Source organism: Lolium perenne, chromosome 4 (genome assembly GCF_019359855.2).
Source record: "Lolium perenne isolate Kyuss_39 chromosome 4, Kyuss_2.0, whole genome shotgun sequence".
NCBI classification, from domain to species: domain Eukaryota; kingdom Viridiplantae; phylum Streptophyta; class Magnoliopsida; order Poales; family Poaceae; genus Lolium; species Lolium perenne.
Window position 1 is genome coordinate 16,005,522 of NC_067247.2, and position 15,859 is coordinate 16,021,380.

General features: G+C 43.4%; 1 protein-coding gene across 3 annotated transcripts; it reads right to left on the minus strand.

The window, feature by feature from the left end:
- Positions 1 to 6,946: 6,946 nt before the first annotated feature.
- LOC127291846 (uncharacterized) lies at positions 6,947 to 15,302 on the minus strand. Of its 3 annotated transcripts, none has more exons than XM_051321168.1 (14): positions 15,091 to 15,302; positions 14,694 to 14,990; positions 12,358 to 12,403; positions 11,875 to 11,948; positions 11,639 to 11,773; positions 11,284 to 11,553; positions 11,028 to 11,156; positions 10,742 to 10,924; positions 10,371 to 10,460; positions 10,067 to 10,285; positions 9,878 to 9,946; positions 8,803 to 9,798; positions 7,596 to 8,672; positions 6,947 to 7,481 (listed from the first exon to the last, which is right to left on the minus strand). In XM_051321168.1, exons 1-14 carry the CDS (start codon positions 15,289 to 15,291, stop codon positions 7,173 to 7,175), a joined length of 4,095 nt encoding a protein of 1,364 aa, XP_051177128.1. In that variant the 5' UTR covers positions 15,292 to 15,302; the 3' UTR covers positions 6,947 to 7,172. The 3 variants fall into 3 exon arrangements, with proteins under 3 accessions (XP_051177128.1, XP_051177127.1, XP_051177126.1); XM_051321167.1 differs by having other exon boundaries at positions 11,028 to 11,159; XM_051321166.1 differs by having other exon boundaries at positions 11,028 to 11,189.
- Positions 15,303 to 15,859: the final 557 nt, after the last annotated feature.

Here is a 15,859-nt window from a genome sequence, read left to right on the forward strand (position 1 = left end):
ATTCCAATTTTAGAGTACACCCACAATACCTGATTATGGGTAAGGCTTTAGCTGGAAATGTATATATCTTAGTATGGGTTCCCTCTAACAAGCGTCATAGAGGTTATGCCGAGGCTGCCTTCGTTGAAAGTGAAATGACGTGAAAAGAGTTGAATGTCCTACCCAAGCCTTGTGCAGTTCCTAGGATGGCAGTTTGCTATCACTAGGAGGCCAAGCTCATAGGGGAGGTGCCTATACTAGAGTATGTAAGTGAAAGATTAATGGTTGATGATCCGCATACTGAGTTATGATGATTCAGGGCTATCCCTGCCGGATGTAATCAAAAGTTGTGGCACAAGAGTACGACCTCTGCAGAGTGTTAAACTATTCGAATAGCCGCATCCGCGGTCATGGACAGTTGGATGGTCATACTGTTCCGTTGTCAGATGTTTTCTAAAATGAATGGTGATTTGAAATATGACTTTGACTTGAATCACAACAGAGTTGTGGGAATGACACTAATGTTCCCACTTGAGTAAGTCTAGATAAATAAAGAGTTTTGACTAATAAGTGCTTATGAAATAAAACTGGCTTTGTGCAAATGAACCTAGAGCTTAGAACATACTTAGAGCTATTAGTACTTCTATTAGTATAGTTTGCGAGTAAAGTACTCATGGCTTTGTTCCTGGCTATTCAAATGGTCAGACTATGAAGAGGAGCCCCAGTACCAGGAATGTGGACAGCAGGATGTCTACGATAACTAGGACTACCTCCTGACGTCGAGCGTTGCCCGTGGAACAGATGGACCGCTACTATGTATCTTCCGCTTTGTGTTCTGTATTTGATCTTTAGATCAATGGTTGTATTAAGACGGGACCATATGGTCCTTTGATGTAAGACAATTATGGTTTGTAATGAATGATGTGCTGTGATAGGAACTTATTATATCTCGCAAAAACAATCTTCCTGAAATTGCGATGTACGGCATAATAGGCATCTTGACTTAAAATTCGGGTGCTGACATATATCGGCCAGACGAGGAGCAGGAGGAGGAGGAGGAGGAAGGGAAAAGAGTAGGAAGAGGAAGAGGAGAAAGATGAAGAGAGGAAGAGGATGAGATGCGAAGAGGGAGGAAATGAGGAAGGGGAAGAGGAGGACCCCGGTTTTAACTTATATACCTAAGGTTACCGCCGGCGCACCTACTACGGTGGTGCACCGGGGGTAATTTATTATTTATTTTTCATCAAAATCTAAAACCTGAAAAAAGTCATGTTTCTATTTTGAGTTTGCCGAATCTAATTTTTGTACAAACGACCGTAGGTGCGTAGATAGATTTTGATATAAAAAAGTTAGACATTTCAAAGGATGACACCATTTTGCATAATATATCCAAATTCATGTTTTTAAATTTTCACTAAAACTAGATGACATAATTATTAGACATTTCAAAGCATTTTATTTTTTGAATTTTCTATCATTTTCTCCCATTTTTTCTAAAACTGAAAAGGCGGTCGGGGGGGGGGGGGGGGGTGGAAAATACCACCGGCGCACCACCATAGAGGCAGGCCGTGGGTAAGGGGGCTCGATTTTTTTGGTCTGGCCCGTACCTCTTCGAACTTTATCCCCGGCGCACTAAATTCTGGTGCGTCGGCAGTATCAGTTCTTCGCCGGCACGGCCCTATTATGGCGCGCCGGCGGTATTTTTCACCGGCGCGGGTCAATATTGGTGCGTCGACACTATTCCCTGCAACTATAGCCCTTTTCCTAGTAGTGCCTGGTGGTCTATACCGTTTTGATTAGAGCAGCGCCTGACCGTATGGGGGTGACGGCGGGTAACGCCTAAATATGGGGCACCAACGCTAAGCCGCAACCCCCACCCCAAATTTCAAATTTAAGAACATACGAATGAATCGTCGATCAAATAGTTTTCGCGCCCACAAAATGATCAATGTCTCGACGAACACATCGCCGCAAATGGCAAGCCTTGACGAACACATCGTCGCAAATCGCAGCATAGCAATGTCTAGCGAACCAAAATGAGGGGCACACAAGCTAGCCGGCATTACATAGCCGTGGGAATCAGAGAGCGATTTCCTCCACCGGGGAATCAGGGACGATGGTCGGCGTCGGCGGCGTCATGGAACAACGGCGACAGCGACACGGTGGATGATGACGGCGAAGATGTGCTGCCTTGACTGTCTCTCCACTCGCCGGGGACGAACGGATGCGCAGGCGTAGGGGGCACCGCCATGGCAGCGGCCCGCTCCATTAATGTCGCTTGCTTCGCCGCCGCTGCTGCAACCTTCTTCTCCTTTAGCCTCGCCTCCCACGCGCGGCGGCTGGCATTCTCCACCGAGCGTCACTGGATGTCGAATGCCCACTCGACATTGGTAGTCCCCTCTGGCCGCTGGATGTCCGCACCGCCCTCTTCTTCGCGGGAGCAGGCTTGGCGTAATGGCGTCCGTCCTCGACATGCGTGGAGCGACGTGCTTCCTCGTCTTCATGGTTGGACGGTGGTTCAAGGCGAAGGCTTGTGTGCGGAAAATGACAGGAATTGGGGGAACAGGGTGATATGGCGTCAATAATGCCAGGAAAGATAATTTGGGGGGGAGGGGGGGGGGGGGGGGGTTGGGGAGGGAACTAGCCTGTCTCGCCAACAGAGCTGGACCGCGCTTGCTTTTAGTGCCATCCGGCGTCCTCGATAGCGTCCCGACGAAATAACTTCGGGCTGGAGGCGGCGGATGAAACTGCGAGCCGCGCCGTTGTTCCTTGAGGTCATGGGCGTTTTGGGTCATTGGGTCATTTCATCACGAGCTGCCTGAGGCCCTCAAAAGCCCATATTCCATGACAATATGGTCATTTGGTCAACATCACGGTCTATTCTAGTGGGCCGATTTGACCTCGACACACCAGCCAGTTGACGGTTGCAGGGGAGGAGGAAAATAAAAAATCAAATGAGGAGAAGTTTCAAGTCGAACTCGCAACCTCAAACATAAACCGATCACTGATTCACTGATCACTCACAAAAACATTTAAAAAACACAAAAACATAAACAGATCACAAAAACATTTAAAAGACACAAAAACATGGTGAGCAGGACTCGCTCCAGTAACTTTCTGTAATGCATGTTACGGGAGCAACCGCTAGAGCGCAAGAACGTTTTGCATAAATAAACCTCTATTTTAAGGATTTCATTGTGCCCCCATTTTTTTAATTGCTTGTGCTTGATTTAAAATGTGGCCAAAACGACAGGTATGAATGTTCCTACGCAGGGGTTGAATATTGCACACTTAGTAGACCTATGATGAAGTAGATAGTTGTGAACCCAAAAGTCATTTTTGGAGCATAAAGCTCGTTTTTAATGGTAAAATATTTCTACAGGAAAGGCCTATTTTTGCAAAATGGAAGGTCAGATTTGTGCATGACATCACACTTCTTCATTATAGAATGAAAGCAATGCATAATGAGGCGTTGCTAGCTTGGGTTGCAGCTCTTCCATGAGGGTTGTGCAGGCCTGTCCAGGCGTTTTGGCTCATAGGAGAAAATGCTTCCATTATACAAGATAATTAAAAAATAATTTTAAAATGTTAAAAAATTCTAACATAAATGTTTTGGTGTACATCGTAACATTCTATGTTAGTGCACAAGTTTTCATGGAGAAACAACATTTTATGTGGCGTGTACAAAAAGACAAAAAAATATATCATGTACGAACTCGTGTTATAGCCATCAAAATTTGTCTTTTTTTACATGAGCCACATAATTTTTTAGTTTTTTTTTTGAAAACTTGTGTACGAATATAAAATGTGTAGATGTACATGAAATTTTTTATTTTAGAATTTTTTAACACTTCGAAATGTAGATTCACACAACAGAAGCAAATGCTTCTATGAGCCAAAGTGAATATCCCTGTTTGTAGTGTAGTTTTTGTTTTTTATCTTTTGTACATTGGACCTTTTTTGTTGGAAATAAAAATTTGTTGTGGGGCTGTTTCCCCATAGTCCATGGTAAAAAAAAATCACGGGTAAAAAATAATCTAAAAAAGCAAATGTGTTTTGTATAGAGAGATAGACATCGGGGATCCATCATAAAGTAGCTTCCCTCAACGTTAACAAGGAGGTAGGGATCAAAAATAAAAGTCACAAGTACGCAGAAATCATAGGTCAAAAATAATCCAAGAAAGTAAATGATTCTTTTATAGATCATAGGTTGATACCTGGAACCTGTTGGGTGACATGTCATCATGGATTTAAAATAAAAATCAATTATCAAGAAATCACGGGTAAAAAATAATCCAAGAAAGCAAACGGTTCTTGTATAGAGGGGCTCACATCGGGGACCATCAGCCAACAACTTACCTCAATGTTAACAAGGTATTAGGATCCGAAATAAAAGTCTAGCAGCGAGAAATCACAAGTAAAAAATAATTCAAAAAACTTGTATAGGGAGGCTAACATCGGGGACCCATCAATGAGAACCACAAACAGCTTCATTGGGTAACATCAAGCAGGTCTAAACAGGGGGCACGACCGGAAGAAGTTTGACAGAGAGGCTACTATCGTGGCCCTACAATCTTCAAACCACCGCGGGGGTGCCGATTTGGATTCACTTCGCACGGTAGAGGGCCTCCAAAAAGAAAAATACCACGGAACGAGCAAAAAAAAAAAGCCAGGAATGTTCACCATCGACCACGCTCAACTCCCCACTTCCTCACCCACAACAAAAAAAAAAATTTGTAGTGGGAGATGTGTTTCTCGGATGCAATATTCTTGTTCCTGAGTGGACGATATCTGTTCCTCATACAAAATATACTTGCTCCCCAAGTAGATGAGTTGTGTTCTTATTCCACTTAGATATGTGGTTGTTCCTTCCTTTATCGAGAAAAAATGTGGGGTTGTTCCTTAAATACCTCTTAGTTGTTTTTCATCATAAAAGGTTTTGTTCCCCTTAACCAATGGGATTGTTTCCGCGGATTGGACCTTCACCACCCTAGACGTTCATACTATTCTGAGTTGATCACATGTACTTCGAAATTCAATTCGGCTATCTAGTACATATGCTCCATCCACACACAAAAAAACATTTCAAATTGTAAAAAAAATTCAACAAAAAATTGGCATTTACATCTCCATAATCTATGTGCGTTCATACAGTTTCGTGAAAAAACGATGTTTTTTCTAGTCAATGTAAAAAGACAAAACATGTCTCACAAGACATTTCTCATAAAAAGCCTTATTTTCAGCACCAATTTTTTTTACACACTCCAAAGGACAAGTCGATTTTTTTTTTGGAAAAACTTTATGTACACGTAGCATGTGAAAATATACACGAGATTTAATTAAAATAAAGGGAGCATATGCACCCAAGAGCCAAATGTCACTCGTGTATGTGTTGCGCCTTTTAAATTTTACCTTTTGTATCGTTGGACGTCAGATGTTTGTGCAGCCGTGTGCATTTCAGTTATTCAGAGGACGAGTATAATGCTAAAACCTTTTAAGTAATAAAACACCCTTTATCGATAAAATCATCTACGTAGTTGATTTGTTGTTGAATTTATAGTGAATTCCGCAACTTGGCCTGAGAAGGATTGTGAATACCGAAACATTCAAAACGACTAAAACCTGGGATTATTGATCGAGTGCACAGGGTTGTTGGTGTTCCGTACTGAATGCAAAGAGAACAAAAAGTCATCTTTACACCGTCTCCAATTGAATGAAACATCTCTTCTCTTAGCTGATTTTTGAATTTCCCTGTAATTGTACAAAGTTTCCCTAAAAAAGTAATCCTATTTGGGGCTGCAGGGAATTTTGAATTTGTGTTTATATAAAAGGAACGAAAACTCTTATTTTAACACTTATTTTTTCTATCTTTAGCAATCCCTGTATTGCAATCACTTGAAATTAAAGATTGTTATTCAGCACGTGGCACTACATTCACAAAAATAAGAGGAACCAAATCCTGAACATTGAGATGCATTCTGTCTGTTATTCAATAATGGGAGCCGGCTCCTATAACTTGCCTCTTTAAATGCCAGGAGCCTAACTTAGTCAATCTACCACACAAAACCAATCCAGTGGTTCTCCTCTGCTTTCTACCACTTTCTGCAGCTGTTCGGTTATCATTCAACAGAAAGACAAGTCTGAAGATTGTATTCTCAATGTTCAAGATCTGGTGAACTAAAGAAGCTAAGAAATCTAATAAATTTGGAAAATTAAAATTGTTGTATTGTTGCTTGCAAAGTCTGCAACAAGTCTACAAATGTAAAACAAAGCAAAGTCTGCGACAAGTCTACAAAAGTTCAACGAAATAGCTTCAGGTTACTTGATTAGGATATATACTGGGTGAGCTGTGTAATGTGATTATATCCATAGAAGGCTTCTTCCTGTAAATTTTTCTCTGCTGGATGACTTTTTTTTGTCTTAAATTGGTTTTTTCTGCCTGTTCCAGATGACAATTTAGGTGTTAGTGACAACAACTTCGATGCTAAGCCCCTGCTTGCTTGCCAAAGCACAGCATGATGCGCAGCTTCGCTTGCCAATGCCCCTCATACCTGACGCAAAATTGCCGCCCAATCGATTTGCTTCACAGATCGGATTTGCTCTGCACTGCTCTAGTATGTATGTCTGGCTTTAATCTGCAACTTCTTTTTGGACCTTATTTTTTAAATCTGGAAGCTCCATATTATGAGACGCAAGGGGAAAGAGAAAGTGATGTCCGATTTTGGCAGCAACTGACAAGATGCGTCGCCTATTGCCTCCAAAACTAGGTAGCTGCAGCAAATAGTATAAGGCAGTTGGAAAACCACTGGATGGGTTTTGTGTGGTAGATATTGACTAAGTTAGGCTCCTGACATGCAAGAGCTAGGTTAGAGGAGCCAGCTCCTCAATAATGACACTTTGAAATGTTAGCAAAGTAACTAGTTAATTGAGCTAATAGCAGAGAAGCTTAAACATCTAAAAACAAGTATAAGAGAAGACGTGCAGGTTCATTAAGCGTACACGACCAACACTGAATCACAAGGTTCAGGGAACCAATATCGCCGAAGCTTAAATATCTTACAATAAGTCTGAAATAAGACAAGCAGCTTCATTAGGCCTACAGGACCAACACTGAAGCAACACTAGCGACGCTTAAACATCTTAAAAACAAGTCTCTAAGATGAGGACCATGACTTAGAAGATACAACTCCAGCTCAGATCTTGGAGTAAACTCGTTTCACTCTGAAATGGTTGACAATTCTTACTGTTGGGACATAGGAAGCTGCTAGCCGACGAGTAGGTGCTACAGAAGTAGCAGCTTCCTCAGGGACTTCACCTCGAAGATGAGGTGGCACATAAGCAGCAGTAGCAGTGGTGGCAGAAGCTGGCTGACGCATTTGAGGTTGGGGTAAATGTGGCACGTTCGGGATTTCTTCATACACTGTGAGTATAATCCTGTGAACATGCTGAAACAGCTTGTTGTTTAGCAGATATAGTGCGGCTTCACACTGTTTTTCGGTCACCTGCACAAGTAGAAGATGATTAATGAGTAATATTGACAGTAGTGTGTGTGTGTCGGTGGGTGGGTGTGGGTGTGTGTGTCTGTGGGGGGGGGGGGGGGGGGGGTGTGGACATACTTTATCTGTTGGGCCATGCTCAAACACGCAACGGGAGAAGTCCAATAGAGACAAGTACGTTCGCTTGTATCTCTTCTTCAGGTCGAAGTTATATCTGGCCCAAAATATGTCTGCCCCCGTTGCAAATTGTCCAATCCAGCCAACAATCTTTAAAACCCTCCCTGTGCTTGTACATGGATCCATGGCCTGACAGAAGTTCAATTTGTTGTCACCTTTCAACATTTTCCAATATCGAATTACAGCAGTATATATTTGAATTCGCTGTTCAAAGGGCATAATAGCTGCATTGTTGTAGATCAGTGATCTCTTATCTTCATCACTGTAATACCCACGCTGTTGTGTAGCATTACACAGAAGTTCAGAGAGTCCTTCAACATGCATAGGGTATACTGTGCCCTTTGTGTTGTGGCGATATTTGAAGTTAGTCTGCAACACAATCTCTTCGAATACCGAAGCATCTGATGTGAATCCAGCATCATCAATATCAAATTCATCGCACTCTATCTCAATGATGCCATATTCCTGATAGTACCATATATCCTCAGTTCTGAACAAGCCTCTCAAGCATTTCTTTCTGTTCCATCTCCTCTCGAGACACTCTAACATCAACCGGAGTGCTGTTCTACCATCTTCACCTAGCATTACCAAAAATGAGTCCTGCAATTCCACACGCAAGGAGTCAGGGATCTCAACAACTTCAAAAAACTCCTGCTGCTGCGCTGCCATATAGTTTTCAAAGGAGACTTTGGTGGGTATTGAACTCCCTTTCCCACCATTTTCATGCAATTGAGGGTTAACAAAAACCTTTGAAGCATTGCAAAGCTTTATGTTGGAGTATATTCGTTTGACGTTGAAATGATTTGAGGTTGGGTAGGTTGGGACATAGTCAGCAGCTAGCCGAGAACTTCGAAGCCCAGGCGGTACATAAGAAGTAGAAGCAGCCTGAGGTACTTGAGGTAGAGGTACAGTTGGAACAACCGGAATTTCCTTATATACTGTGAGTATAATCCTGTGAAAGTGCTGAAACAGGTCTCTGTTTAGCAAATACAATGCAGCCTCACACTGTTTTTCACTGACCTGCACAAGAACAAGTTGAACAATGAGTATATGGACAGTAATATGGAAATATGTGTGTGCTAAAAACAAGAGTAATGTGGAAATATGAGGGTGGAGGGGAGGGAGAACAGGTTGAAAAGTTTGAACATACATTTACTGTTGGGCCATGTTCAAACACACAGCGGGAAAATTCCATTAGAGACAAGTACGTTCTTTTGTACCTATCCTTGTTGAAGCTATATCTTCCCCAAAGTACTGTTGAAGTAGACTCAAAAAGTCCAATCCAGCCAATAATCTTTAGAACATGCTCTTTAGTTGAACCAGGATCAATGGCCTCACAAAAGTTTGTTTTGTTTTTACCTCGCAGTGTCCTCAAGTATCTAAAGACAGCAGTGTATATTTGAATTCTTCTCTCAAAACACATTGTGGCAGCGTTATTATGTATCAATGATCGCTTATCTTCATCAGAACAATACCCAGGCTCTCTAGCATTACTCAACAGCTCCTTTGACAGCCCTTCCACATACATAGGGAAAATCTTCCCGTGTATCTTGTGCTCATACTTGAAGTGCTCCTGCAAGACAATCCTCTGAAATGCTGAAGCGTCCGATACAAAACCAGCATCATCAATATCATATTCCTTGCATTCTATCTCCATAATGCCATATTCTTCATAGAACAATATATCTTCCGCTTTGAACAAACCCTTCAAGCACTTTTTTCTCCTCCACCTCCTCTCAAGACACTCCAAAATCAGACACAGAGTTTTTCTACCATCTTTACCTAACATAACAACAAACGAGTCCTGATCTTTCACATGCAATGGCTCTGGAATCTCTACAGCTTCGAAAAACTCCTTCTTATTCTGCTTTTCCATATACTTTGCAAAGGATGTCTTGGTGAGTCTGGTGGGTCTGGAACTTCCTTCCCCACCACTTCCTCCCCTCAGTCGAGGATGAGCAACTAGCTTAGATCCATTGCATACATTTGTTTCAGATAACTTTTTGTCTTGGCAGACTATTTTGTTTTCACAAGTGTAATATGCATCCCGGCAAATTGGACCTTCTAACTTGCAGAGAACTGATTGCAGATTGTCATCTTCTAAAGCATCAACTTCTACCAAACCATGAGGAAATTTAATGTCCAGCTGAAATCATGAATGCAAAGATGTTAGTTACTGTAAAGTGAACGTTTAAACATAACAGTGGTGGCCGGTATGATGGTACCTTAATGGCCTTTTTAGATCTACAAAGTTGCTCAATATTCTGCATTGCAGCAATATGTACACCTTCCTCCTGCAAAACAATTCTGAATAAGACTACTTTCTGTACACTTTAGTGTATGCAGCAGCTTGTATTGCTTGGGGAAAATGCATTTGTTTATGTTGACAAGGCTATGTGCAAACGATAATTTACCTGAGATTGGGCACATTCGCGAACAGTGATGATCCTGTCCTGATCACGGTTGAAGCACCTGCCAACCTTGCCCATTGGCTGACGATCAGTCACTGATGTGGGGAAGTTGCCCTCCCAATCCAGGCTGCCGTACAGGCCTTCCCTCTGATTGTGCCTTGTAGCTGTGTTGGGCAAGCACCAAGGGATCAACTCCACCAGCTGCCACGTGGATAGTTTCACCTGCATCACATCATGAACATTAGCTACATAACATGGTTACCAGAAAGGTAAAAAAACATCATAAAAAGAAATGGCAGAATGGCACCTTCTCATCATCACAAATCTGCTTCCCTTTGTTCTTTTGCGAAGCATGAGCCTTCCTTGTCCGAGCAATGAGTTCAACATCAGTCAGTAGCTGATTCACAAACAAGACAAGATCAGTAAGCTATCTGCAGTACATAAATGATGTAATTTGCTAATGCTCAAAGGAAGGGCTGAGATTCCTCATTTTTTATTATAGAATATTGAGTATCTGATTCTGATTAACTAGAATATGGATTACTACATTTTAGCCAAGTGTCATTGTCAAGGCAATACTGGATGTATATACTGTAGTCGTCTATGCAGCAGTTTTTTTTCTAGGGAAAAATAGAACTTTGTTTATATTGATATGGCTATGAGCCAAGGGTAATTTACCTGAGATTGGGCACATTCACGAACACTGATGATTCTCTCCTGATCAGAGTTGAAGCACATGTCGACCTTGCCCATTGGCTGGGGATCAGTCACAGATGTGGGGAAGTTGCTCTCCCAATCTAGCCTCCAATAGGGCAGGCACCAAGGTATCAACTCCACCAGCTGCCCTGAGGATAGCTTCACCTGTATTTACATGATCAACATTAGCTATATCACATGGTTACCAAGAAGGCCAAAACCAGAATAAAAGAAATGGCATGAGGTGAACGAAATGGCAGAACGATACCTTCTCATCTAACAGGTCATGACAGTCACAGCCTGGGCGCTTTGGGATGTGATTGCACTTGATGAGATTCAGTTTGTTCATCTCTTTGGATATGTGGTCACTCAACAAAGGTGTGTCGCCTTTAATCTTCTTCTGGAACCAAGAGACAGGATCACTTCCATACTGGGGCACAGAATAAAGTATATTGAGCTGATTGCCTAATAGAGATCAAGAAAATCAACAGAAGAAAGTAGAGGAGGGATAATGTGATATATACCTGGATTGTTGGTTTGCTGGCACCGTTGTCCACCAGTGGCAGATCTCCAATTTTATCTTTGACAGTTACTGAGCAGAATCGACTGGTGCTCTTAGCTGCTGCATAGAACCTACTGTCTGGTAGAGTGATTTTCAGATCAGGTCTAGGGAAGATGTGCATTGTTTCAGGCCAGTTAAGAAGAGTCTCCCCAGGTGCAGCAGCCCAGATGAATTCCCTGTTCCTGGTCTGCGTGACACCGAAAGCACCAGCCTCCAAAATTCCTAATCGAACCTAAGAACATGCAGACAAGATTACAAAATTGGGAAGTGGAATGCCATAGCACAAGGACAAACAGATAAGAGGAAGTGTGAAGCACCTGGTATTCCATGTCATCTGAAAATTTAGCTGCTTGCTTCAAACATTGTTCATCATCAGAAATCTGCTTTCCTTTATCATTTTGCCAAGCAGACGCCTTCCTTGTCAGAGTAATGGGTCTAACATCAATTGATAGCTGATACAAAAACAAGAAAAAATCAGTGAACAGTTTCTCAACAATATTAAAGCAGAAAGTTAATTGCAGCAGATGAAAAGATGAATTTAACAATATCTGACCTGCTTGGGATGCTGCTTGGGAATTGGGACAGCAATGAGAATCCCAGATCCTAGATGCATATTCTTTGTTGCATCTGAATCACAATAGACTCAAATAAGCAGTGTTCAATTCAAATATGTCCAGGGAACATCACAAAATAAAATATGTAGGGACCCTTAGTGACCCATAGGATGAGATCAGGTTCTATAGAGTAGCCCGATTTCAATTAATTTTTTATGTGGTTTTTGTTTTAGGTTTTAGAGCTTATGCCATGTTGAGCTATATTAAGTGTAGTAGGACATTACTTTTGAATTTTACTTCTACTAGTTCACATCGGGCTATAGAATCCTTAATCAGAAGTTTTAAAACACTTCGATGAGAATAGGTGACTTCTGGTGATTCTGCTCATGTACCAACATTTCGAATGAGATGAATAATGTCTCAAAAAGAATTCAATAACGAATACAAATGAAGAAAATGGCAAATGCAACATTAACACTTACCTATTATCTTGGCGCACTCTTCTAGAGAATCAACGCGGCATGGCGTCTACATTAAGCATACAGAAAACACTTAGCAGATGTACCATCAATATTGTGAAGTTAAGAGCATCTACTTTGTAATCTAAAATTGTGGCTGAAACTGCAAGATATTTACTTATAATGTCTGTTCCAACCTAACTGTTTCCATGCCATGAAGTATATGTACTGCAGTTTACGAAAGTTGCTTTTTGAAAATGACCGAACTTGTTGGCATGATGGGCAATGCATAATGAAGAGATAGTCTTACATCTTTCATGACATCTGGTTTTCGATGCAGAAATTTAGAGCTGACCCCACATATCAACTAGTCAAGAACTCATAAGATGAAACCTATCCTTTCTCAAAACATAGATGAAAGCTATCCCGTCATATGATATATAACAACATCAACATCAAAGCCTTTTTGCCAAGCAAGTTGGGGTAGGCCCGTCATATGATATATAAGTTCAATAAAAAAAGATCTTTCAATAGAAATAAAAAAACCTGCAACTATCGTTTGGAGTGGCAAAATATTTTTTTCACCAAGATGCCACTATGGAAAGTAACTGAACAAACTAAAAGCTGAACACCAGTCGATTTCAGAACTATAGTGGCCTCATCAGCAAGCCCTCGAAGCTAATGTCTTATAAACAAAGAAAATGCTCATGTATAATGATTTGACAGAAACAAAATTGTTCTACCTTACATCCACTGGTGCCTATGAAGAAAGCAGGAAATTCGTTGGTTTGGCAAGCAGCAACTGTTACCCCAGGATCAACTGGAAGATTTAAATTAGCAGGGTCATCGATCCTTTGCTGTAACATTACCTTTCCGTTCTATCATCACAACAGGCACACCTATTATATCTTCACAGTAGTGGGCCTGAATGTCAGACACCAGTGGATGTAAGGTAAAACGAAAAGACCAGCATAGTCACCGATGTCTCAGGCGCGGAGCTGGCCGCTGCCACTCCACACCGGCGTTAGTTAAATTGGCGCGTCCAGCATAACGACGGAGCCGCTGCCCCGAAGCTATGTGCATCGCGTGCCGCTGCTCGTGACCCGGAATAAAAAAAATCTGTCCACGACCGACTTAGGAGCAGCGCGCGGTAGTCCTTGTCGCCCTCGGCTTCCTCGACGTCGCCAGCTTCCATAATGCCGGCGTCGAAGAGTACCTTTTGTTCATGCTCCATGGCCTTGCCCTGTAGGCAGGCGTCGCCGCCACGGCCTTGCCCGAGAACTGCTCGAAGATGGACCGCCGCAGAGGGGCCGTGTGACTAACACATGTACCTCCAGTCCCGGCCACACTGTTGTGGACAGCCCCGCCGCCGAACTCAGCCTTCTTGCCGCCACCGGCGAGGCCAACCCTTGTGGCTCCAGTCCGGGCCATGGCTCCCACCTTGCGGACAGCGCCGCCGCCGCCGCGAATGGCCGCCCCCCGCGCCCTTGGCCTTCTTGCCGTAGCCGGCGAGGCCATCGCTAGCATATCGTCCGACGAGGGCACGGCGACGATTCCCGGGTCCTCCCATCGTGGCGCAATGCAGGCCGGCCGGTCGTTTGCGCGTGGAGTATTCTCCATCACTCACGCACGCGGGGGATCCAGCATGGCGTGTTCACCAGTAGATCATCTGCGCAGGGAGGACTGGAGGAGCCATCTTCTCCTTGATGGATGGACGACGTGAGGGAGGCGGCTCCGTCCGATCGTTTGGAGAACCTGCAGCAGAGGGCCAGCGCCGCCGCCGCCGCCATCTTGCAGGGAGAGGAAGCAAGATCGGCTCTTCGAGATTTTCGGATCGGGAGGTTTTTTCATCCTCGGTCACGTTCTCATGCTAACTGTTATCTGGTCCATCGCCACGGTCTGTGTACTTATCGCTACGGCGGAGATGCTTAGCGTCCATGTAAAAACTAGCAGCACTCGATGCCAAATCTGCTGGAAATGACAATTTTGAAAGCCAGATCTCGCGACACGATCTGCAAACTATGAGAAGGGAAAGCCGAAATTTGTCTTGCATGACATAATTAGAAACACCAAGCTAGACTTAACGAGCCTAAAATGCCCCAGCAAAATACCAGCACAAATGCTATCCGCAGCAAAAGACGAACGGATGCAGATGATATGCACAGACATTGCAGAAGGAGATCCATTCAGATCTGTTCAACATATTTTTTGTGAAGTGAAGATTCTTTATCAAGAAAAACACATGCAGAAAACAAGTAGAGAAGTACTAGATCTAATACAAAAAAAAATCTGCATAATGTGCAAGGAACGGCCTTTCTTGACCACGGCCGCCGCCTCGGGAGGCTATTACAAATACCCACCTGCGCACAAGCCGCTACCACTGCCGTTGCCGCCGGCGGGGTCTCAGTCCCCGAGAGTTTCTTGAACCGCAACCTGCACTTCTTGCTTGGGCGTGCAAGCCGTGTCCTTTGCCGCCTCCTACGCCTTTTTTCCCTTCGGCGCTTGCCCCGCCTCGTTCGCCGCCCCCGTCCCCGCCTGCTCCGCCGTCCCCGTTTCGCGGCTCCGCTGCCTCCCCGCTGCTGCGATGTTGGGGCAGTAGCCAGACTGTCGCTCAAGGAAGATAGAGCCTGGTCCTGTCTTGCGGCTGCCCTGCCTCCCTGCACACAATAATCGAGTCAGAAGGCAGCCTCAAGCAAAAAAATAAAAAACGCAACGCAACGGCGACGGCGACGCAGCTACTGAGCTGCTCAAACGCACCTGTGAGCCCGCGGAAGCAGGCGGATTCTTCGAGACCTTCATCTCCCTTCTTGCGGCTGGCTTGGCTCTTCGATTCTTCATGGCTGCTTGCATTTCGAAGATCAGCAACAGCAGCCGCACGAGGTCGGCCATGGCCGCCGCAGGCCATGGCGGCGGCACCGGCTTGGCACCAGGACCAAGCTTGGAGTGTACAGAGCCCATCGTGGGTGGGGAACAATGAAAGAAGTGAGATGGCAAACATCCTTTTATACGGACAGCTGAGACAAAAGCCCTAAACAGGCTGGAGTGCACTGTGCCTTCTCTATTCTTCAGTTCTATTTTTCATTAGTGAATATTTGACATTTGACTTCTTTTTAGTTTGTCATAAGTAAATTTTCTTTTAATCATATAAGATGACACATGAACATCCAATTATATACATCTAATTTACAATCTATATACATGTTACCACATACGGTGATACCTACGCATGCACTAGCTGTTGTTCGATGTAGAGAAGAATATTCACTCCCTACAGTCACATGGGAAAACTTGCTGTTACGCCTGTTTTTGTCATCCCTCAAGCGATTACTTAATGTGGAGACCATCATAGGGTTTTTGTTTTGGTTAGTACCTTCTTTGCCTCCGCGAAGATTTCTATAATTAAACACTCTAATCAATTTAATCGGGCGGCAGGTTTAACTGCTTTAAAACTCAAAAGGGAAATGTGGAGACCAACCGTGAAGCAAAGATTGTCGAATTTCGATATATCTGGTTTGATCCAAGTTTT

Excerpts from the sequence above, each read along its gene's own strand:
- LOC127291846 (XM_051321166.1), bottom strand. The coding sequence starts at position 15,291 with ATGGGCTCTGTACACTCCAAGCTTGGTCCTGGTGCCAAGCCGGTGCCG. Across the intron at positions 10,461-10,741 it reads GTGAATGTGCCCAATCTCAG|CTACTGACTGATGTTGAACT; the intron begins GTAAATTACCCT and ends TTTGTGAATCAG. Across the intron at positions 9,947-10,066 it reads GCGAATGTGCCCAATCTCAG|GAGGAAGGTGTACATATTGC; the intron begins GTAAATTATCGT and ends ATTGTTTTGCAG.